Raw genomic sequence first — 25,678 nt, 5'->3', positions numbered from 1 at the left:
ATATCGTCACCAATTTCAAAAAGTGCAGCTTCATTACCAGCCCTGTGATCAATAACTGACAAGGGACTTCGTTGGTCCTTGCAGGAGATGCCAAATGATTTGGGGGATTTTTAAAAGTAATTTAGTAAATGCCACATATCTTCAGAGTCCGATTACTACAGAGCATCTGGGCATCCTGTTATTCCTTAAGACGATGCAACACTCCCACTTAAAACCTGCCCTAGACGATCTTCAGGCCACACAGTTCCCAAAGAGAACAAACGGAGCTGCGTGTGCATACTGAGGAGGATATATGACCCTTAGTCTACATAAAAACTAGACCTGACAGATTTTATAACCGAGCAGCTCCAAAGGAGGCTGCTCTGAGAATTTTACACCAAGAGCAACAGCCTTAAAGAGACTCTGTCCTATTGACTCAGCTAACATTTTTATGAGACAGCTAAATTCCCCAAGTGGGAAGGATAATCCCCAGATAGAAAATGTAATTTTTCAGCATGTTCTGCATTTACGTTAGGGAATGTAACCATTTAACGTTTGTTGCTTTTAAAATCGGACGTCTCCTTGGTGTCTAAAAATTTGATCGAGTTTAAAGGCCAGAGATTTTCAGCAGCAGCTTCCAAGAATGGATAATGTTTAAAGTAGGATTATCATGAGGCTGCTAGAAGAGAACTCTAATGTGAAATTCAGGTTGCTCTTACTACCTGCATTGCAGAAGCACTTAGGGTATGTCTACACATGGCTGACCTGGGCCAGCTAACTCGGACTCAGGCTAAGGGCTTGTTTAATTGTGCTGTAGGGCCTGAGCCCGAATGTCTACACCACAATTAAATGGGTCCATAGCTCAATCCCCGTGACCTGGGCCAGCTGTGGGTTTTTAATTGCAGTGTAGACATACCTTCGGTGTTCTAAGCACCACAGGCGGGGATTGAGACAGCAACTGAATTCAACCCCGTGGTCCAGATAAAAGGGTTCATTTTTTGGTCTGAGGTGCCCTCACAGTGCTAGTGCTCCGCTCAATACACTCAAGCATGCATTTCAGCTGAACTACTGGGATTTAGCAGGATCCATAGTGTGTGTTAAAACGACGCCCATTCCTTACTAACTCCATTGTTTACTGAAAATGATTATTAGCAGGGCAATCCTGAGAGCTGCTGAGCACTCTCCACTCCGGCTAGAATGGATGGGAATTGAAGTAGGTGTGCAACACACAGAGGAACCAGTCCGGTAATGTGGGGCTAGAGGACAATCAAACCCTGCACCGTGCCCGAGATGTTTGTGTAAATTCTGACTGAGGCCTGATCTTGTAAACCTTGAGTGGCACTGAACTCCCAAGGAGGTTGGCTGTAATAGGGATACAGCATCAGGTCCCCAGTGGGTAAGCAGGGTGGGGTACCCTAGGAACAGACTACTTACCGGAGGGCCATCTGCACCGGGCATGCCAGGAAGACCAGGTTTACCCAGAGGTCCCTAAAAGATACCCAGCAACAATCAGAATAACTGCAGCAACAAGTGTCCCCATGAAGATTATTAAACACTGACAGTCAGAGAACAAAGGGCACCATGTTACAGGCACATCTTTTGCTTTGTCTGAACCTGGTCTTGCAAATGCTCTATGTAAAGGTAGCTCCTTTAGGAAAGATGCAATGGCTCAATATGGAGGGCCTGATCCTGCCCCGTCTTTCACACCAGTGCAAACTGAGTGCACGGTTGGTGCAAATTGCTATCGTCCTGACTGGGCAACATTTTGCACTGATGTCAATGACAACGCATGGTGCAGGGTTCTGGAAACCTGGGCCCACAGCGCATAAAATCACATAATAGAAAAACCAACAATTGCGACAAATGGAGAGAATGTGGGGCTGCCCTATTCCCCCCCGCCTTCTTGTTTTAATATAGTTATGCTATTTTCCTTTCATAATAGGAATCCTGATCCCTTGACCATGTCAATGAGTGGCTGTACTGACACAACTTGAGCAATTAAACAAGAAACACCTTTATCCTTTAAAATGATAGTTCGTTCTGTTCATTTTTCTCCGGCACAGCCTTTGGTCAATGATCCCATAACACTGTACAATAAGGGGAATTCCAGTGGTGGGGTAAATGATACATGCCAAGGAAGTCAGTGGAGTGGGAGTGATGCAAATGAACTCGGGAGCATGAATTAATCCTGTCATTCCAGTGGGCAACATTTTGCCTGATTTAAAGTCCATGGTTTGGCATGGGTGGGAGGGAAGAATTTGTTCAGTGAGAGCAATACATTAAAGCAAAAACGGAAAGTCAGTGCAACTTGGCACATCTCCCTGGGGGAAGATCCTCATTAAATTCTCTGAATCTCCATGCTCTTACAAATGTTATCCCTTTATACATCTCTGCATATTTAGCCTCAGAAACAAACAATTTTAAGTCATCTCCTAACATTTTACATAGGCTGTCTTCAAAATGTTTCTCTTAAAATGGGACGTGAATACAAATATTACAAATTAGAGACAAACTCCACTTCCTCCTCTCTGCCCTGTCTGGAGCAGGAGATATTAAACCTTCAGGCATATAGCTGTAAACAGATGTTGCATGAGGGAAAGGGAAGTATCTGAAGAGGCAAATGCATATTAATGGCAACAGCTGACTTATGTCACAGCTGCAGTGTATTAACGTACTTTATCGCCTGGTGGACCAATTGCACCCTGTGGGCCTGGAAGACCCTGTGAAAAGAAAAAAAGGGAGGGTCATTAAGAAACAAATTAATCATTCAAAACGTATGTTGCAGCACCTCAGTGTAGCGTCCTTCTAACACTTTCAATGACTTCGTATTTCCAATAGTTATCGAAACGTCTCACAGAAGATGATAATACTTCATTTTTAGATATCTTATTTCATCCATAGAACTGAAAGTACTTTACAAATGAGGATAATTAGGATGAAATTAAATAAGCACAAATGCAAAGTGCTTTATTTAGGAAGGAACAATCAGTTGCACACATACAAAATGGGAAATGACTGCCTAGGAAGGAGCACTGCGGAAAGGGATCTGGAGTCATAGTGGACCATAAGCTAAATATGAGTCAACAGTGTAACGCTGTTGCAAAAAAAGTGAACATGATTCTTGGCTGTATTAGCAGGAGTGTTGTAAGCAAGACACGAGAAGTAATTCTTCCACTCTACTCCACACTGATTAGGCCTCAACTGGAGTATTGTGTCCAGTTCTGGGTGCCACATTTCAGGAAGGATGTGGACAAATTGAAGAGAGTCCAGAGAAGAGCAACAAAAATGATTAAAGGTTTAGAAAACACAACCTATGAGCAGGGTGACCAGACAGCAACTGTGAAAAATCAGGATGGGATGGGGGTAATAGGACTCTATATAAGAAAAAGACCCAAAAATCGGGACTGTCCCTATAAAATCAGGACATCTGGTCACCCTATGAGAGAAGACTGAAAGAATTGGGTTTGTTTAGTCTGGAAAAGAGAAGACTGAGAGGGGACATGATAACAGTTTTCAAATACCTAAAACGCTGTTAACAAGGACGAGGGAGAAAAATTGTTGTTCTTAACTTCTGAGAATAGGACAAGAAGCAATGGGCTTAAATTGCAGCAAGGGAGGTTTAGGCTGGACATTAAGAAAAACTTCCTAACTGTCAGGGTGGTTAAGCACTGGAATAAATTGTCTAGGGAGGTTGTGGAATCTCCATCATTGGAAATTTTTAAGAATAGGTTAGACAGACACCTGTCAGGGATGGTCTAGATAATACTTAGTCCTGTCACGAGTGCAGGAGACTGGACTAGATGACCTCTCAAGGCTCTTTCCAGCCCTGTGATCGTACGATAAGTATTGTTTTCAAGATGGGGAAATTGAGGTACCCGAAAGGGATGTGACTTGCCCAAGGTTACGCAGAAGTTCAATAGCAGCACTGAAGAATATGTCCTCAGGTCTCCTGACTCCTAGTCCTATAGTCACTGGACCCTACTGCTTCCATAATGATTACATTAAAAATCAGAGATAACACTGTGCAGCATATTTGGATTCAGAGCCAGATATCTGACTCCCTCAATCAATTTGATGCTTGGATCCAGCTTTGGTCCATTACAGCAGCAGGAGCCAGTTGCAAAACGTGGATCCAGAATGAGGTTGTTTAGATTTAGAGCCCAGGCTCCGCCTTTAGGAAATGCATTTATTACTAGTCAACACTTTGAGCGATGTCCCATCTGAACCACTCTTCAGATCAGGACACATGATGGAGGGCAAAGCGCATACAGAACTATAAACCCGACTCTTTCCTATCAAGTTGAAGAGCTGTTTCTTGCCTTACCTGAGCACCTGGGTTGCCCTGTTGTCCTGGTGGTCCCGGCTCACCTTGAGGACCCTGCCAGGAAACAAAGCGAGAGCTGAAAGGAGCTCAAAACCATAGCAGTAATAATGTCCATCCATAGCATTATGGCCAACAGTTATATACACATCAATTCATGCTAAAGCAGGGGTAATGAATTCTCATGCGACTAGGTATAAACTGACTATTATTGCAGGAGTCAGGAAGGGATTTGTTATTCTTAGTTGTGCAATTGTGGAGGGCTGTGACTGCCTATCTCCAAAGCACTGCTAGTGGCCACTGCTGGAAACAGAATATACCAGCTACCAAATGCTGCTGAACTCAGTTATTTAGCCACAGAAGCCATTTCTTCTTAGATTTTATTTGTGCATGCTGACATGGAGGGTAGTTATTTAAATCACAATCATAATCTAAAAATACTTTGCTCTTACACATATACACACTATACACAGTTATGTGCTTGTGTAAAAGTATGTAACCCTTCATTCAAGGATTCGACAAATCAGATTAATCAATCCTCACAGCTCAGTTATGAATTACAATCACAGTCCTCACTTTAGATGCCATAGCCAAGTGATGAGTACAAGATCCCACAGGCTGAGTCTTTGGCAAGGCCAGGAAAAAAACCCAGGAATTCTGATTGCCAGTGTCCTGGTCTCACAACTAGACAACACTTCCTCCCACGTGTATATGACAGTCTTCTCAGGGGAGGCATTATTGATGGGTGAAGGACCATTGTAGAGGACCAGCCTATACAATAATTAAGTCCAACTTAAACCACGCTTAGGCTTTGTACTGACTCCTCTGCATAGAGGTGAATTTGACTCATGTAACGACAAAGTATTCTACAAAGTATATAGTTTCTTTCCTGATGTAATGATTATATTTTGCTGTTTGGTGTAACAGCATAAATCATGATGAAAATGTATGATCTTCACAGGGATGTAATGTAATTTCATTGCAAATTATAATAAATTCACCTCCATTAACCATAGGAAGATATTCTCCATGACTTGTACTGGCTTTGAAATCAACAGGGACTAAACAGTGATTACAAATCTAGTGTAAGATTGACGATACCTACATAAATAAATAGATGTTAGTAGAGAAGACTTACCACATTCCCCTTTGGGCCTGTTTGTCCATCCATACCAGTCACACCCTGAGCAGGGATTAAAAAAAATAAACAGCATTAAATTGAGAAAACATCTTTCTATTTTGAGCCCAAAATAGCAGGAAGATATAGTAAAAATGAATCAAATACTCTGTGGCCCTTTGGACTAACAGGAACAACTGAGTGGAAACAGAATGTTTTTCTAAAGGTGCCTGGCAAAGCAGCTAGTGCCAAGAATTCATGCCAGGTTGTTGGATTATTTTGTTTTGTTGGGTTATTCGGTTTTTGGGGATTTTTTCCAAAGGCCATTTCAACATTTTTTCCATTAGCTTTACCTGCCTGCAGAGAAAAATCAGCACCACTGTGCAAATACTGTATACTGACTGCAGGAAGGTTGTTTCTGAACAGTGGACAGATTTATAGAAATGGTGGGCTGAAAGATATCACATTAGAAGACAATGGATGAAGTAGGCAGAGCTATGTTAATTTACACCAGGTCAGGATTTGACCCACTGTGTTTTTGATGGTGTTTTTGCTGAAGGCTGGTTGAGACCCCCATAGAGATGTTGCAATCCTTTAGAAAATGCAGCCTCCTTATATCGGCAATGAAAGGAATTTATATATGGAAACTAGGGAAAAAAATCAGCTTCATACATTCACGGAGTATCATAGGTAAGTCTATGGGATCACTGCTCACAGTCAATCACAAAACACCAGCTGGGGGTCCAGCATTCTACAGGCTGATTCCTTGCACAGGACCAGAGATCAGTTTTTCTTGTGCGCTCTTACTAAACAAGCCACTTTAGGGACCAGATCCTCAACTCCCCTCAAGTTTCAATGGAAGTTGAAGGTCTCTGAACTCACTGACTAAGCGTGTCATGTCCTCTTACAGCAGCTGGTCCATGAAGGGAATAAGAATCTAGAACTGTTGCCAGTAAAGGGAATAACAGGAACTGGGTGTTGAAGTCTTGGGGATCAATCACCCATGACGATCCCTAGAGCTGGTCCTTACATCATCACTTCATGGAATGAGGAGCCTAAGACAGACAACCTGACTAAGCTCTATCTCCTTAAGAGGCCTGACTGAAAAGCTGCATGTTCTTTTCTTGGATTTAGATTGAAAAGTGGGGAAAAAAAACCTGTATTAAACCAGGCTTCAGAACACACAAGCAAAAGTTAATAGAAAAGCCACCGTGGTAATAAGTTATGTTCTTCCTTTCAACTTTGGTCTAGATGTTCAATTTACTCTATGGGCCAAATTCCACCTTGGTATGCATGGGTGTGACTCCACTGAAGATGGGCTCAAAGCAAGGCTGAATATGGCATTAGAGCTTTAACTCTCTCTTTACACTTCCTGCTAGGGTGACCGGACAGCCAGTGTGAAAAATCGGGAGGGGGGCAGGGGGTAATAGGAGCCTATATAAGAAAAAGACCCAAAAATCGGGACTGTCCCTATAAAACCAGGACATCTGGTCACCCTACCTCCAGCTTTCACAACACAGGTGCATAAAATATCCTCTTGGATTATCTGTCTAAATGCCTCAGCGGGACACACTAGCTCTGATTGGAGAACTCAACAGAACTTATTGAGCAGAACGGCAGGAACAGCAGGTATGTGGAGTGGTCTGTGCAACTTACTGGCGGTCCTGAGGGACCCGGTGGCCCTTTTGGTCCCAGCAAACCTCGGGGTCCCTGCAGATAGAAACAAACATGCTTAGAATCTCCCGTTAGGAAGAGCCCAACCCAAAGCCTTTCTGAGGTCGACGGAAAGACTCCCATTGACTTCAATGGGCTTTGGCTCAGGCCTTAAGAGAATCGAGGGAAAAAAATATTGCCCAGCCAAAGCCTTCATAGCACCTTCTTTAGGATCTGTTCCTGCATGGTTCTGAGCACCCTCTGCTCCCAGTGAAATCAGTGAAAGTTGATGTTACTCAGCACCTTGTTGGATCACATGCTTTAAAGCATGTTTTGCAAAAACATATGTTCCAGATCTAATTTTATAAACTGATGTTGCCATAAAATAGAGCGGAGGTCCCCAGTCTGTGAGGTGTGCCCCCTTAGGGGGCATCAAGGAACATTCAGGGAGGCGCGGCTGGGATCCAGGCATCCCCCACGGGGGTGGGGGGAGGGAGTGCCACCCTGCTCCCTGCTCCCGGCCTCAGCTGTGGCCACAGCCTCGGCCCCTTTTCCCCGTCTGCATCCCCGCTCCTGGCCCCAGCTCCGGGGACCAGCATGGCCAGGGGTAAGGGGGGGGCCTGAGGTAAAAATTTTGGGGACCACTGAAATAGACAGAGAAAGTGTGTGTGTGTCTAGGGGATGCTTTTCAAAAAAAGGATAGCCACTATAGATGGAGGTCTACTTTAACCAACTTTCAGAGTAAATCACTCCTTTTCCTGCTGCGGAAGCAATGACCTACAAAATACTTCAGAGCAAAGTACTGCTCGGTGGACAGTACTGTGTGAAATAAACTCACGCTGCTCAGGCAGCACTGGGGTGGGTGTTTCAAATCTGAGTGGATTTAATTTATGCCACTGAAACGCTATCGACCTTTGCAGGGCTGGAAAAAAAGTGTTTGGTCTCAACTGTATGTTTCACTTGTATTTCCAAAAGGCGAGCCATTCTAGTCGAAAGTAATAAACGACTCATGGTGTTACCTCACATTTCTAACTTTACACTATTTGAGGCATAGTGGCCACCTCAGGGAGTTAGTTGTGTTTGAGTCTTGTATTTAACAGATGAATACCAGGGGTAGAATCTCCAAAAGGGCCTAGGTGATTTAGGCACACAGGGCCCACCGGAAGTGAGTGAGACTTGTGCCTCTAAAGCATTTGGGGACTTTTGAGATGCCTACGTTTGGAAGCTCAGTTTTCAAAGCGAGGCACCTTAGCTCAGCTCTCAGACAGATCCCTAGGTAGACAGACTGGGCATGTGGGTCTGTGGAATGCCACATTTTTAAACCTAAGCCCTTTGTTACATTAGGATACGTCTACCCAGAAATGAAAGACCCGTCACACCAAGCTCGGGGGAAGTGACTCAGGATCCCAGGGCTCAGGCTGCGAGCTATAAAATAGTAGCGCAGATGTTCCAGCTCAGGGTGGAGCTCAGGCCCTGAAACTCCACAAGGGAGGAGGGTCTCAGAGCCCATGAGCCTGAATGTCTATACCGGTATTTTTAAGCCTGCAGCCCGAGCCTGTCAGCTGACCCAGGCTCTGGGGCTCACTGCCATGGGGGTTTTATTGCTGTCTAGATGTAGCCTTCGATACCGGTGTTCATTCATTGTCATGGATGAAAAGTACGTTTAATTGATGGACAGAAGAGTTAAAATAAAAGGTTACGAAATAAAACATGATAGTTTTTAACATTGAAACAGAGCGCATGGGCCTAAGCCTGGAAAGACTGAAGCTTAAGTAGAACTGGTCACTAACGTTACCATTGACAGACTGCATATTTTGGCAGAGCTGGAAAATACCAATGTGGTTAAATCTTTGCAAGCCTGGGCCTTCGAAAAACAACTCCCCTGACTGAATTGGCTTCAGGGATTTTAACAAATGACAGCAGAATGGAATTAGATGCCTACAGGAACAAATTCTAAGGTGCCAGCAGTAAAACATAAAGGGGCCATATCCTACCAGCAAAACTGGCATTGGGTTTGATGGGACCAGGATTTGACTGATGGCATTAGAAGATGTTCATGCAGATTGGGGAAGTATACATATGGGCCAAAGCTTCTTACATTATAATTTCTACCTGCTCCCAACTGGGTCCTCAGCCATTTTTTTCTGTTACTCATTTAAAAATAGTTTCCATGTGTGCATTATTGTCATCTAAATGTCTCCTCCATTACTGTAATACCTGAGCACATAAATGTTTTTAAGATGTTAATAACCCAGAAGTTATTGCTTTAGACATGTATTAAGGAGATAGCTAGGTTGATGAATCTTTTCCAGAAGTTAATCACACATCTCATTTATAATTTAGTCTCAAAGTGTCTGCAAATACCAACCCTTTCCTCTCCTACGTTCCCAACATTTCTTGTCAGTTACCCTGGTATCACTAATCTGGTATTTACAACAACAAAACAGGGCATGACAAAAGCAAAGCTGATGGCATGCAATAGTATTAAAATGGATGTGAATTACCTAAGAAAATGGGTTTTGGGCACAAGAATAAGCTTATTTTAATGAAATGACAATTTCATTGCATAGAGGTATCTCCTTATTGTCAGAAAATGTTTTTGTTTTTGCAAATAAAGTCAGGAATGTTTGGTGCTAGTAGCAACTGTGCTTTTAGACCTCACAAATTGGCAGAAATTAATTCTTGGGAGAGATGAGTGAGTACCGCAAAACATTCTCTAGCAATATTGGGTTGTACTTCTACACTGCATTTGCTCTGGTCACGTTAGCATCCCTTTTTGGCCTTGTCTACAATAGAGAATTCTCTCCATTGCTAACCCTGAATCAGCTACTCCCAGATTAGCAGCATCAGGGGCCTTAGTCACTTATCCTGCAAAGATTTGCAGATGGACTTATCTTTTATGCCCTGCGGGTGGAATCCTGACCCCACTGAAGTCGATGGCAAAACTCACAATGGGACCAGGATTTCACCACATGACTCCAATTCACAGGGCATCATGCTAAGTAGCTGTTCAAGCCTTTACAGAATCATGGCTTTGGTGTGGATGGGCTGAGAACTGCCATTAGCGTTTTAAGCACCATGCCATTTGGCCCCACTCTGAGCACGGTTAGGTGACACAGTGATGTCTAACAGCCAATTTGTATTTGTAGTCTCAACAGCCCAGACAAGGCCCAAGTGTTCATTTCCCCCAAACATGCGTGTGATCAAGTTTTCCCAGCATGAATTCCCAAGAAAAACGAATGCTTAGCCTGTGTGTGCTTGAATACTCATAGAAACCAAAGCTTACGTACACTTTCCATGAGCCATTCGCTCCACAGCCAGGCTGGAGGAGTTCTGCTCATCCTACTTGACCAATCGCTGCTAAGCAACACAGCTCAAATTCTGGACTTTACATTTTGACTAGGAGGCCACTAAGGAAACAAAACTACTGAGAAGTTTAGCTGAAAATGTTGGAAGAATAAATAAACTGGAGGAAATGTTTCTCGATTTATGAAATGGCTGTAAACAGGAGAGACAGAACAGATCTGCAAGTGACAACTAGAGTTCATTGTCTCTTCACTGCCTTGAAGATTTAATCTAACACACTGTGTAGCACTATGTGACTATCTGCCACTATCCCTGCAAAGCACAGCATTAGCCATAGGAGCCCTGGACTACAGAATTACTGAGGTACTGCAGAATGAGATGGCCACATTTTGAACTAGTAAGCACTTACAGGTTCTCCAGGTAGACCTCTGGGTCCAACTTCTCCATCATCACCCTATTTGGCAGTGGAGGGGAAAAAAGAGAGAGAAAATCAGCTACATTTCAGTCACATTGTAGGTGTCTCACCCTTGTTAAATAATAATCACATAGAAAACCAACTTCCCTGGAGTAATAAAGTGGTAGTCGTGCATAAGAAAGTCCTCATAAGCCTGGACACTAATATCATGCGTGCAGAATTTACTGAAGATTAGAAATCCTATAAGGATGTTTCATAATTCATGTCTGTTTATAAAGATGGATTTTGTTAACAGATGAGATATTGTAGGAAAACTTCAAGGCTTGTGTGTCAATAAGCAGCTGATTTAGTAACTAACTGAACAGAGGAGCCAATACAGAAAAGCCAACATGGCAATTAAAGGTAGCCTGTTGGTTCCTTAGATTAGAGAAATTTAAAGATGGGGTGATTTTTAGGTCATCTACTCCATCACCTACTAATGCCCCATTGTTCCCCATAGAATATTCTTCATTGCTTTGTCCGGTTCATTTTTAAATTATTCAAACAATGGGGCTTCCTCCAGTTGACCTGGGAGACTATTTCACTTTCTGATGGATATCACGCTTAGGAAATCATATTGATATTCATCTTAAACCCTCTGTTAATAAAATTCATTCCATTATTCCAAGTCAGACTCTATCTGTGTCACATTCTTTTCCCAAACAATTCCTCTTCTCTCTTGGGATTTAAGACTGATCACACACTCCTTACATATTGTTCAGCTGATGGATAATAATACTACTTAGGTCTTTTCAACTCCAAAACACTTTATGCTTAATTAATTAATCCTCATAAGCTATCAATGAGATAGGTAGGTGTCAGGAAACAAACGAGTGACTTGTCTAAGGCTAATGTGACCCATTCCAGAGGTGGGATAAGAAACCATTTTAATGTTTAGTCCCCAGCAGAGTCTGGAACTCCTGGCCCTGAGACCTTGTCGCATTTTACTAGCGCTTATTGAAGAAGAGTGAGCAGGTAAGTGTATTTCACAAAGAAAAAAAAATCATTCTTTTTTTTGTGCATTTTTTAAACTGTCCATTTTTCTGATAAAAAAAATCCCAAAATCTTTTGGAAAACATTTTTAGTTCTTATTTGTATCCCTTCTCTCTCCCTTCCTCCCCAATATTACATCTCTTTTTCTTTTCCTTCCTTTCCCTCTTTTTATTTTACCACCGAAAAAGGGAGATAAAAAGAAAAATTCAAGCGAAAGGGGGGGAAAAAAACTCAACACTGTTCAGGTTTTCATTACTAGTAAAAGGAAACGGGAAACACTGAAAAATCCAAATATTTTCCACAAAAATCTTCATTTGGGAGGGGAGGGAGAGACATCAAAATGGATTTCAATGAAAAATTTCAACCAGTTCTACATTTTCCCTTCACCGTGAACCCCGTTCAGTGCCATTGTTTAGTGCCATTAGTTAAAACAAGTAACAGAGAACACGATCAGAACCACCGTAATATAGGCTGAGTCATGAGTACACGTATTAATGTTGCGTGGATGCAGAATTCTAGTCTACCCCAAGACCTACATTTAAGATGATCAGCATTTTGCATTAAATAACATGCCAGCACTGGCTTGCTCTTTGTTATCATCACATGTCTGATATCACACCTGCTTCTTCTTTACAGGGCTTGGTTCTGAATTCAAAAGGAAGCTGCATTCAGGGATAAACTTACCCTCTCCCCGTCATCTCCGGGTGCTCCTGGTGGACCTGATGGGCCTGGATCACCCTAGGAATGTAAGATTAGAATCAGCCACTTCAGGAAATCCCCAGAGAAACCAAGCCAATTCTCTTCTCCCTCATGATGTAAAGCAGATGTGAGGGAGAACAGCATCAGGCCCCACCGCTTTGTTCCCCAACCTTCGTGGGACCAGGTGCTCAGTTTTCCCCCCCATCTCCTAGTACACTCAAAAACCCATTAGAATTATGGCCACTACTCTGTAATTATATAAGACGCTATTTATCACGTGCACACATGTGATCCATAAGGCAGAGGAGCATCCTCAGTCAATATTCATGGTCCCCTTTTGCCACGGAACAGTGAGAGATCGTGTCCCACACTTGTCCCGCACGTGTCTCTCCAGTCCCACACTTCTTGCTAAGATAGTTCTACTTCTCAACCGTCGGTCTTCCCAGTCTATGTAGGGAAGATCACAGGGCTTCAGGAATGGAGGAGCAGATTGTGTATGACAAGTATGTGGTGGATGCAAGAAGGGAGAAATGTCACCATAGTCTATGGAGACCATCGGAACTAGGTTGTATTATGGGCATGCAAAGGTGAGGGCCACTTGGTCATAGCCAGAAGAGCACTGGATGGTGCCCTGCATGTGACACTTCACAAAACCTAGGGCCAGCCCTATCCTCCATGATCAGTTTCACTAATAATGACCATGCCTCCTGAGCTGCCCCTCCCTGATGTGAAACTGGAAAGAAGGAAACCATCCCTGTGCAAAGAACAGCTGCCTGTTCCCCCACCAAACAGGGAGATTGTGTTATCTGAATATTTCTGTAACTTGAATTAACTTGGGATTTATTGGGGGATACCAAGATCCTGTTGGGTGTATGGGAAATGTCTTGTGGCTGACACGTTTTCTATCATGCAGGGCTAGAGCTTAATCTCAGCATCCTTTCTACAGTATAACAACAGCCTCAGAACTCACACGGTCTGTTTCACTGGACTAGCACAATCCATGACAAACTTCCCCATGACGTCTCATAATGGGTACAAAAACCAACCAGTGTGACTCAGGTACGCACAGCAGCTTCTTTGAGAACAGGGACCCTGGCTTTGTCGCATAATTACCATTCCAACCCAAACACATTACAGCATTTTCCAGCTGGTTAAACATTGCCCTTATGTGCTACCTTTCCACCCCAATGTAGCATGTAATCACCATGTAATCTCCTCCACCGCTAAAAACACTCCCCCCTTGCTTTATAAAGTAATAGTTACATTCTTGAGGAGGCGGGGGAGGGGGTTGCTTGCCAAAATAGTTGGCTTCTTGCTTAATTACAAAGCACACAGACGAATCCCATTTTTTTGGCTGCCTTTCCATAAATGGCACCATAAAAGCAGGTTTCGTTTCTTGCTTCTTCTCTACTTTTCTGAGGTTTGTTACCTCCTCCAAAAAGTCTGCTGTTTTTTTTCCCTCTCCCATGTGTCTTCAGAAGCTTTCAATGGCTTCCTGCCATGTGGACACTGTGGTTGGATGTGTTTTTATGACATGTCCTATGCACTCCTACAGAGATCTGTAATCCTCTTACACCAGCCAGCCCATGATGTCTCCCTCTCAGTTCTAACCACACACTCCACGCAACTCCCAACAGCCTCAGAGCACCGTATCACTCCCCCACCCCGGTCCATTTGGGAGTTCAATAACCCTTTCTAATGTTACATGGACATTTTGTTTGTTTGTTTTTCCTCTTTTTAAGATTGTCGCCAGGATGCTGTGGAAATGAGAACTTACCCTGTGCCCCTTCTCACCAGGCAAACCAGCCAACCCATCAAAACCTCGGTCACCCTACAAGAAAAGACAAGGTTAGTCCAGATTTCTGTTCACTGTTGTATCTCTTTCCACTTTGATCAGTCTCTGGGCCAAGGAGGGATCAGTTTTATGCACAGGCAATGGATAGTGTTTCGGCTTCTTATCACAGCTCCAAGGACGTCAGAATTAGAGATGAGAAAGTTCCATGATGTCATCTTACCCATCTCGCCGATTACTGCCATTGTCCATGTAATGATTTTTCCAATCTATCTTTGTTTCTCAAGCAATGCGGCTTCCACCAATTTCCCTGGGGCAGTATTCTACTGCCGAACACATCGCCCTTTTGGAAAGTTTTTGAGATATTCAATCTACATTTTCACCGTCTAAATTTCATGCCATTACTAATCATAGCCCCCTGATAGCAACTTAAATACCAACTTTCCCATGTCCATCAGCACCTCTGCAAATTCAATCTCTAAGCCCCCTCAGAAAGCATCCCACTTTTCTGGCCAAAGCCTTCCCTGTAATCCTGCTAGGGACTCAAGTGGAAAAAAGAAACAAAACAGGAAACTGAGTTAATAAAATTAGGATCAAAGACAAGAAAGTTTATGGCCTAAGAAGAAAAATAGCCAGATCTTAAATCTGATGACTTCACTTTGGAGTTTAAGTGGATGTTCCTTTCAATAAAGTGACTGAGGTTTCTGGTCTTATTTGAGAACAAAGAGGAAAGAAATGCACAACATAAAACTCCTATCCATTTATTATTCAGCACCCTGGGTAGCCTCTGCCCTGCAGAGGTTCATCACATGAAGCTGGTGGGATTTATCCTACGCAGACCGAGCCTGTTGGAGGATCTCTCACAGCAGCACTTATCCATTGATGTTTTAATTCATAGGAAGAAGCCATGTGTAGGACTAAAGTTTGGAATTGCACCTCTGAGCTAAAACAGAGATCAGTTCAGCAGAGACTTGGCTATGCTGGAACTAGCCGCTGGGGTCTGCAAAGTAGAGTGTATAAGTAACCAGTCACCTCACCAAGGAAAATCACTAGTTGGCATCACACTCTATGGCTTAGTCATCTGTAACTGTAGTGTTCTCTATAGTGCACCATGCACTCAGCAGCTGACCCCTTGCAACCCACCTTCTTGCTCACAACCTGCTAGATAGATAAAAGCAGGGAGGACGGAGGGCCTTATGCTTAAAGAGTAACAATAAACAGCCTGGGCATCCTTGAGCAAATCACGCCAGGATCAGAATTTGAGAGGAAAACAAAAAGGGGTATTGATTTTGGGTGCTTCCATCTGTGATGCTAGACTCTGCACACCGCACCCATAAAATAGGTTTTGTTATCCCTGTATAAGTGCTGAAGTTACTTGTCCCTGGCCACACAGTAAATAATAAAGTTGGGAATCCAGAAATCCTGTCTCCCGTCCTGCTCTGCCAGCCACTAAACACGTGCTCATGCTAATTTAACTTATAATAGAATTACAGTTGCACACGTCTCCTCCTGTTCTCCATCCCTCTACTTTATATGTAGGAATAGTCTAACGCCAGAGCAATTTAAAGGATAAATCCATCCGGCAAGCAAGCAAAGTTGCCTACACAAGATACATGAGCCATAAGAAGATGGCTGTTTTTTTTATCAAGTTCTAGAGTGCCCCTTGAAGTCTGCCCATAATAGAATTAGTCACCATCTCGGCTACTATTCATTATTCTGTTTTTCACGTCTCCCTGGCATTCACTCCTTTGAGGGCAGTCAACACTCATTAACTTTACTGGATAAATGATTTGCAGACTCCTTTGTCTATCAAGAAACTCCTTATCTATTCCAGTTTTAAGTATCTACACAATGAACTACTGAACACTTCTAATATACAATTCCTTGGGCAAACTTTGTCTGCATTCCGTTTGGTGGAACAGCTCCTTTCTTGCTTGATAATAGCACAAGATGACAGGGAAGTAAGGGATTTCATCTCAAATATGATATTAAAATTCCACCACACACTTAGTAAGTTTCCTTACCCAGTTAATGGGTATTTTTCTGTAGTTCGATTTCATGACGTTTTCAACTGTTCTTCGTGTTTTTCATAATTGGGATTCCAAAGTCTTTGCTCTTCAACCACACACACAGAGGGAGCATATTTCTTACTCTAAGGAATTTTTTGGTTTAACAAACCTTGCACCAAAAATCTCTCATTATTGTCTGACCCTGGTGACTCATTTCCACCTCTAATATTTCTAGCCTATGATTATACAGACACTGCTGGACCCTTCCCTTCCTAGTGGACTGAATTCCTTCTGCCTAGGGTCCATTTGGTTTGTGTTTGCGAGAGCAGACATGAATGCAAAGAGTATATAAATATGTAAAGCTACCTTTGGTCCTGTCTGCCCTGGCATTCCCCGGGCACCATCGCTGCCAGCACGTCCCTGAAAGAGAGGAAACGCAAAAAAGCTGAGCAAGACCACAGGGACATCTGCTCTTTCGCTTGTGGCTGAATGAAGTTTTATTTAAGTCAGAATCCACTGGCAATGGGACTGTTTCCCTTGTGGGGAGAAAATGACCATCTGTTTTTGTGGTAGCAGCAGCTCTATCTTTGCCTGGCTCTCTAACGAAGGGTACGATATAAAATGGTAGGGATGCCAGGACATGGCCATTGATTTAAAAGAGAATACATGAATAAAATATCAATCAGCACATTGCAAGTTATGTTAATTATGGTGTTCACAGATTGTAATGAGTTAAAAAACTTATTAGTAACCCAGGAGTGGGTCATGCAAAATAGTTTCTTAATTCTCCCACCAGCAAGCAGAGCTGATGCTCTAGCATGCAAAAGCAATATGTTGTTTAAGCTCAACCTCTTAACGTGCACCTATGGAGATGTGTGCACAGGGTATGAGTACAACGTATGCTATCTCCTGTATGTATCCCATGGGTCTGATCCTCCGCTTACAATAATGAGAATCAGGAGTAAGCCAGTGATTCCAATGGAGTTACGGCAAAAGCAGTGAGAGAGGATCAGGCCCAATGCATGCATGCAGATATATTTTGGATGACTGAGGAGCAACCATATTGGAGAAGATGGGAAGCATGGAATAGAATGGGAAATGCACCTCACCTCATCATCTCTCTCTTTATGCCTTAGGACCGTTAGGCCTCTCCATTATATGTATATAAGTTTAGAGGCACTGGGAGGCCTCCCTGTTACAGATATCTGCCATGCACAGAAGCCCATAGGTGGGTCTGTGACATAGGGCAGCTAGTCACCCGCAATGTATCACCTTCTCAGGGACACTCTCATTGCCCCCTCTCCCTCAGCAGTTGCTTGGCAGCAGCAGGAAGCCGATTTCAAATACATCAGAGAGATTCTGAGTGCACCTACCCTGCGGCCTGGTTTTCCTGATGGGCCTGGGGGGCCTTGAGTGCCTCGTGGACCCTGCAATAGGTTGAAGAGAGTGAGGAAAAAAACCAAAGCAGATAATAATACACCATATGCATTTTCTCCAGAGGACAAGACCAAGACACAGGCCCTCTCTAGCCAGGCCTGTCTGGTGCAGCTAAAAGAACAGTTAAGTCCTATCTTGCCATATCTTTTCAACTGGGCAGATTTACAAAGATATTTAGGTGCCTAGAGATGCAGCTCGGTACCCAGCGGGATTTTAAAAAGCGCCAAAGTGAATGAGGTGCCTACCTCCCATTGAAAATCCATTGAAGTTCATCACCTTATCTACTTAAGTGGTTTATAAAGCCCTATCTGTGGGCTTAGGTGCCTAAACCCCTTTGTAAATCTGGCCTAATGTAAGCAAATGTATAAAGGTAGATCCATGCATTCCCCAGGTGGCTCAGCGGAGATTAAAGAACAAGGGTGGAAACCAGAGAAGGAGAGGAGTAATGTACCAGCTAAGACAATGCCACTAGCAAAGGTCACAGAGATCACAGAACATGTGACATTAACCTCACTGGACAGAGTACTCCGTACATCAAATATCAGCGAGGTCCATTGTGCAAGGGATGAGGACAAGAAACTCCCATTGTGTCATGAGGACTGATTGGTGTGTCCCCAAAGGGAAATCTTAATCATGTGAACTGTTCCACACTTGTTGCTGACTCCATGTTCTGGAGGCAAATCCTTCAGTCCTTACTCGAGCTTTGCACTGTAGAAAATGGGAGTTTTGCCCGAGCAGGAGCTACGAACTAACTAGGGGATTTCAGAATTTCTATACTGGACCTACTGCCAGCATTATGAAGGTGAGACTTCCAAGAATCCTGTTGCATCTTGTATTCATTGTTTGCCCAGGCTGTGTGGATAGACTGGTTCCAGTGGAAGCACTGTTAGCGATGAAGATAAAATCACGAGGCTTAGGCTGATACAGGTTTAGAGGTGCTGGTAGGCAGAATAGACAAGAGCACTATTTTCCTCCCTTCTTACCCAGGTGGAGCAGCATGGCATGCTGAGAGCATGATTCTCCATCCACACCACTGAACCTGGTCAGCCCATCCCGGAATCTTACAGGATTTAAACAGGGAGCAAAATACTCTATGTACTGAGTGGTAGATTTGTCTGGGAAAAGATTAAGAAGGAAGTAAGGGCTTTCAGGATTTGATTTCCTGGATCGTCGGTACTGGCACGTCCTTCAGAAGGCAGGCAATGTGGAATATTCCACTGTCTCAGGATCTCTTAGCTCTGTATTTGGATACTCAAATGCCCACCCACTTAGGCACAGAACGTATTTTCATATCTGTCCAATTTGGTTCGCCCTTTAGAAAGCCTGAGTTCTTCCTCCACGTGGGCCACTATAAAAGCCCTGGTTACAGGCTTAGTAGCTTTAGACAAGATCTTTTACCACTACCCCCTTTTGAAAATTACGTGATTTTCTCATACGCACCTGAGGCCCAAGGTCTCCTGGTTCACCTTTTAGTCCTCCGCCGCCTGGGGGTCCCTACGGATGCACAATACTGTTAGGTTAAGCTTTGCCATGGACAAGACTTGAACAATGTCAAGAAAGACCCATTAACCCCCAGGACCACGAGAGTTGACTGAGAACCCACACATTAGAATAACAACTGCTCCAGCAGTTAGAGTCTGGGTGCTGAAACAAGCACTTTTCCAGGAGTGTGTGGCCATGTTTGGTGTACTGCCTCTCTGCGACAAGGTTTCATTCACAGAAGATGACAAGGACCTTGGCTGACATGGGGGAGTGCAGGGAAGCTGTGACAAGATTGTTTGCCCCAAAGCAGTGTGCACATCCAAATCCCTACACAGGGGCATGGGAAATGAGCAGAGGACAGAGAGCAGGTGCATAAATGTGTGTGTCAGCAAAACGAAGGCCCTCTGACAATCAGGGCACTAATAATATCAGAGATCCAATTCCCAGGTAGTGCCCTGGTGTCAGCTTTGCCTTCTTGTCCCAGTGTTTGGCTACTTACTTACCACAGGGCCTGGTCTTCCAGTAAGACCCATAGGGCCAGCAGGTCCTCTCAATGCCAACTGCAACAGAAAGAGAAAATCATCCAATTTCCTCTACATCCTACTGCCAGACACAACCAAAGCCAGAAAGACCCATACCTTGTGCTGTCACCAGCAAAGGCTCTACACCGCTGGGACCAGAAATCTTGCACAGTGGGCCAAAATCACTAGTGGCAGATGCTGATGCAACATCATTAAGGCCAATGGCCTTTGGCCCAGTGTGCATAAAACAAACCATGTGTCCAATGCATGCAAAGAGGCCCAAATTCATCCCTGATACAATGTCCTTGACTTCAGTGCAGTTAGACCAGGAACGAAGGTGCCCCAGGCAGCCTAGTACAGATACAGAGTGTTAGCTCTCCCTACATGCTCCTACTGAATAGAACGTACATTGTTTCCAGCATATGCGTATGATCATTTTTGGAGACAGTGTATGTTTACTCTGCAGTACAGGGAGCGTACCTTATGTAGGGAAGACTGTCTCTTATGTAAAGACTATAACCTGTCATGACAGATAAATGTATACGTATACACACGAACACTAAAGGCCTGTTCCTTAGCTGATGTTTGACCTCCGTGGAGCTATGTTGATTTACACTAGTTGTCCTTATTTCCCTTTTTATAGATGGGCACTATGTCTGCCCTTTTCCAGTCTTCTTGAATCTCTCCTATCTTCCACGACTTTTCAAAGATAATCGCTAATGGCTCAGATATCCCCTCAGTCAGCTCCTTGAGTATTCTAGGATGCATTTCATCAGGTCCTGGTGACTTTAAGACTTCTAATTTGTTCAAGTAATTTTTAACTTGTTCTTTCCCTATTTTAGCCTCTTCTGATCCTACCTCATTTTCACTGGCATTCACTATGTTAGAAGTCCAGCCACCACCAACCTTCTTGGTGAAAACCAAAACAAAGAAGTCATTAAGCACCTCTGCTAGTTCTACATTTTCTGATATTATTTTTCCCCCTTCACTGAGTAATGGGCCTATCCTGACAGTTCCATTTACAGATTTTTTGCTATTTAATATTCCCATAAATGGAACAGCAATTCAACTTCATTTTTTTTTAAACTCAGTCATTAAAAAGCCATATAGCCAGCACCAAGTCGATAATTTTCACGGCAGGTAATGGGACTGTCCACACTTTATAAAACCACTTGGACAATTTGTTCAATTGCAGTAATTCAATACTTTAAAAGACTGCTAATTATGTCCATGCTCCAGTAATTAAAATCTACCAGTGCCTGCACTTGTAATGAAATAAATATTACACAAATGTTAGATTATTTATAACTTTTATTTTTTTTTTTACCACTGCCCAATAAAAACGAGCTGCTCTGAAATACTGCCAGCTGGGACAACATTTGGCCCCTTTACCAAGAATCAAATTTCAGGGGAATATATCACTTTAATAATGTAATTAACCAAAAACAAGAGAAGAAAAATCCACCCATCTCAGGATTCTCTTTCCTCTCTCAGCCTCCCCAAAACTCTTTCAGTCTTCACCACAGAAGACTTTGATCTCAATTTTCTTATTAATGATCCCAGTTCAAATGGCAAGGTCTGTATGCGGGGTACAGCTGGTCAGGGTAGAGCTGTTTCTTCCCCACTTCTCTTGTGGAAAATTTTAACTTTTCATTGGAAAACCATAAACACATAAACTGTGTGCTTGTTCCCCCCGCCTCCTATTTTCACCAACTTATAACTGAAAAAGTTTGGTTAAAAACTGAATGAAAAAGAATCATTTGGGGGATTTATGGTTTTTCAAAGAACAGCTGAAATATTCCCCGGGGAGAGGGGGAAAATGTCCTTTTTCAGTTTTTGTTTTTTTGTCAAAAAGGAAAAATATCAAAAGTTTCACAGAAAAACAGACACTTTCCACAAAAAAATAATTTAGTCAAAAAGCCCATTTCCCATGAAAACAAGTTTTAACTAAAAGTTTTTAAACTAGCCCTAACACTGGCACTAAGTAGGCATTGGTTAGAAACATGATCCTCCGTGTCTCCTAAAGGAAATTGAAGGGACAGGGAAACAGGGTAGTTTGTAGTACAATGCCTTTTTCTGGAGAGACAGCTTCGTATTCTACCTGCATGCGAATGAAACTGGACTGATCGTAAATCTGAGACTGAATGGAGCCCCAAACCCCCTACCTACACCAGTCTCTTCATTAGGAGTCATAAAAGAAGGGAAATCTGCCACCGTGTTAGATGGACATTTTTATGGACCTGATTTCATTAAATCACGTAATATCTTTTGGGCCACTGCATCAAGCATGCCCCAAGCCTGCAGCTAAAGGGAGCGTTGACAGCTTAGCAGTAACATAAGGGTGGCACCTAATTTTCATGCACACGGCTAGATTCTGATCTGGGTTCCATGCCGCCACAAGGGACCAAGAACCTCCTTTTTAATCCCGTGCCTAAACTATCCGGCTCTTGGGTCCAGGTGTGTGGAAACAAGCAGAGCTGTGCACTCACTCAGTCCCTGCCTATAGCAGGGAGGAGTGAGAAACGAGTGAAAACCTGGATTCCATACCCAGTGCTCAATGGCTGGGGCCGACCAGCCAGTGCAGGGGTACATGTGCAGGTGCTGAGAATTTGCAGCCAGAACAGGCCAGCACCAAGACTGTGTCTACACTACGAGCTAGGAGCATGAGTCCTACACATACCCCAGGAGCTCAATGAGCGTGAGTATAAACAGAAGTGTGACTGCAGCAGCATGGGTAGCGGCAACGGAGGCATGGCTGAGATGTGCCAAGTACAGACCCACTGGTTTCAGGCTAAGTCATGCCTCCACTGGGGCTCCCTGTGCTGCTGTGGCCACAATTGTACTGACTCTCACACTAGTCTGATGAGGGCTAGCGCAGTATATGTACAAGAACTGGGAAATCTCATCCATATCTTGTAGCCTAAATTACTACCTCCCGTGAGGAGGAAGCAGGGAAGGGATTGTGCCTCAGAAGGGTGTCCCTGAGCACACTACCTCCTTGGAGTACTCCTGAGTGGGTGAAGTTTACACGCCAGCCTTTGTTCATGGCTGTGTCTAAAGCCACAATCTAATCCCTATTTATGGAGAATCTCTCACATTCTTAAATGGATTTCCTTGTGCCATAATGCATCTAGTGGCACAATTTCCTTGTGCCATAATGCATCTAGTGGGTTTTCACTTCACATAGGCAAATGACAGTTTTCTCTCACACAAATGCTCGTGGAAAGTGAATTTCAGCATTGTATTCGCTGGAACCAAAGTTTTCATTTGAACATGTGAACATTTGGGCCTTAAGGGTCTGCATGTTCATCCAATCAGGGAGCAGATATAATATTGCGGGACATGTGTGACCAATCAGAGGTAACCCACACAGCTCGAATAACAAACCCAGACAGAAAAGTTTTTACAATAAATCCACAGGATTCACTATATGTAAAAAATATTTGCAAGGATACTCATCACATACTTTCCAATGACTACATTAAAAGAAATTGTGATCTGCAGGCTGACATTCATGGAGCTGAGAAACAACTTACATCTGCGACATTCATTTATTTATTGAGAGTGATATACTCAAAAAATAAAAACATACAAAACTTTGGCTGGGGGTTTTGAGCACGAAGAACCAAGTCCTTGTAAACAGCAGAACTCCATTGAAGCTCACAGGTCTATGCCTATTTACATCAGCAGAGAATTTGATCCAAAAGGTGTGGGGGCATTTTGAATCATAATTTTGGGTTTGGCCCATCTCTAGCTGTTATTGATAGGCCAAAGTATGCTAAGATGGCTATCACATAGGGGTCACATTACCATGCCCAGTACAAAATCACAGCCAATGTTGAGACACATCACCTGGGTGCATTTCTTCCAACGGCACTAGAGAAATGAGACATCCCCACTTACCCTGGCCTGTTGCAGTATAGCTTGAGCTTGGGATTCCTGTGCTGAAACGAGAGGTCCTTTTGAGCCACCATCTCCTCCCCCAGTAAAGCGGAACTGTAAGGAAAAAGATGCATGTGACTGTGCTGCTGTCTATTCCCTCTCTCCCTCACCTGACTTCCTATAGTGTTTCTATTCCGCCTCGCTGGATTGGAGAGCTCAGCTCAGCCACTGCCCTACTGGTCTCTAACGAACTTACTAACTGCCACACTTGTCTAGCACCTTCTCTCAGAGCCCTGTGACATTCACTTCTGATGGGAAAATCAAACAGGTGATGTGTCTTATTTATGGTACAAGCCACATTCTTCCCAGTTAAACACCTGCAAAGTAAATAACTGAAGTTCAAAACAATCCATGGACAAAATGTGTGAGATCATAATATATGCCAGGGGTAGGCAACCTATGGCATGTATGCTGAAGGCAGCATGCGAGCTGATTTTCAGCAGCACTCACACTGCCCGGGTCCTGGCCACTGGTCCGGGGAGATCTGCATTTTAATTTAATTTTAAATGAAACGTCTTAAACATTTTAAAAACCTTATTTATTTTACATACAACAATAGTTTAGTTATATATTATAGACTTATAGAAAAAGATCTTCTAAACACATTAAAATGTATTACCAGCACACAACCTTAAATTAGAGTGAATAAATGACGACTCAGCACACCACTTCTGAAAGGTTGCTGACCCCTGATATATGCTTTAAAACCTTAAGGATTCATCATCAGCTCAAAACTTTAAAGCCAGAACATCCATAGGCCTGAAGCTCTCCTCCCAGCTGTTCTTGGCCAGGAAAACCCTGCAGATGTGATTGCATGAGGATGGGAACGAATCACTTGGCTTTAGTCTCCAGTTTGCTAGAGTACATAGCCTACGTTTCTAGCACAAGGCCTACAGGTTTGTGCTTATGTGTTTTAAAAGCTGTTCCTGAGATACTAGCTCCCCATGCCAGGACACCTGACATTTGCTTGGAAAATAGGACACAGTCCAAACAGGTAAACATTTGAGCTTGGATTAGTCCAATTTACAGCAGCCTATGAGGAGATAACAACAACACTGGGCCAGTGGTATGCAGGCAGAAACGCCCATTGCTGGATGCATTCGCTGTGCTCTGCAGCTTCGCGTGATGCTTTCCCTCTGAGGGATCTCAGAGCACTTTCCAAACACTAATTAAAAATTTTTCTACAGTAAGGGGGCAGGATGCATGGATTTTATATCTATTTTATGGCAGGGAGAAAGGCAGTGGCTCAGATTTTGTCCAGTGCTGAGGTATGCTTCAAGGAGTAGAATTCAGCACATAGTTTATAAAGTGTTTTGGGATCCTTTGATATGGAAAGCACTCGAAAATGTAAGCTGTTGATATTGGACTTGTTTTCTGTTGGAACATTATTTTCCTGAACTTCAGGAGGACTAAGGCTCTTCCCACCTCTGACATCTCTGAACCTATGTTCCTGTAGCAATACCCTGTTACTGGCCTAATTCCCAATGCCTTTAGAGCATTCCAAGAGTGAAACTGCAGACCAACTGTAGGTCCTAGTTGGTAATGTTGCTTCACCTGGGTTTCACCTCGGCCTGTTGCATAGCGAGAGGCAATGGAACCAAGTTCCAACATGAACTTGGCCAACTGAACCAAACCTGACAATTTACGAGCCAAGGGTTGATTACTTTATGGGCCAGAAGAGGTATTGTAATGGCCAGCTAAACATTGTAACAATGTTGTGCAGTTGGCTTTAGCAGCACTAGGCTCCCTGCCAGGAACCTACCCTCCCATTTGGAACCTCTACAAGCGCACAGTGGTTTTTATTTAAGACTCTTCTCTTAGTACCCAACCGCTTATTTTCCAGCCGCTAGGCTCCTTTGGGTTCTGTCACATCAAAGCAGAGACAAAATACACTCATCATCATTCCTTTGGTGTCCCGGGACCGAGAGGGCTGGCTCAATGCTTGCTCAATTGGCATCTAGAAAGAATAGTGC

General features: G+C 43.4%; 1 protein-coding gene across 2 annotated transcripts in view; it reads right to left on the bottom strand.

The window, feature by feature from the left end:
* Positions 1-25,678, bottom strand: part of COL5A1 (collagen type V alpha 1 chain) — a 260,301-nt gene that overhangs the window by 82,088 nt on the left and 152,535 nt on the right. For both annotated transcript variants that reach the window (XM_075060418.1, XM_032767553.2), the window contains exons 13-25: positions 23,667-23,759; positions 19,746-19,802; positions 19,201-19,254; positions 17,697-17,750; positions 16,690-16,743; positions 14,300-14,353; positions 12,508-12,561; positions 10,786-10,830; positions 7,074-7,127; positions 5,439-5,483; positions 4,304-4,357; positions 2,655-2,699; positions 1,414-1,467 (exon numbers count right to left, since the gene is read on the bottom strand). In XM_075060418.1, the coding sequence (XP_074916519.1) occupies positions 1,414-1,467; positions 2,655-2,699; positions 4,304-4,357; positions 5,439-5,483; positions 7,074-7,127; positions 10,786-10,830; positions 12,508-12,561; positions 14,300-14,353; positions 16,690-16,743; positions 17,697-17,750; positions 19,201-19,254; positions 19,746-19,802; positions 23,667-23,759 (717 nt within the window). The remainder of the gene's footprint in view (positions 1-1,413; positions 1,468-2,654; positions 2,700-4,303; positions 4,358-5,438; positions 5,484-7,073; positions 7,128-10,785; positions 10,831-12,507; positions 12,562-14,299; positions 14,354-16,689; positions 16,744-17,696; positions 17,751-19,200; positions 19,255-19,745; positions 19,803-23,666; positions 23,760-25,678) is intronic.

The sequence above is a fragment of the Chelonoidis abingdonii genome, chromosome 24 (genome assembly GCF_003597395.2).
Source record: "Chelonoidis abingdonii isolate Lonesome George chromosome 24, CheloAbing_2.0, whole genome shotgun sequence".
NCBI lineage: Eukaryota > Metazoa > Chordata > Testudines > Testudinidae > Chelonoidis > Chelonoidis abingdonii.
Note: the sequence above shows the minus strand (reverse complement) of the source record. Positions and strands in the feature narration are given on the sequence as shown.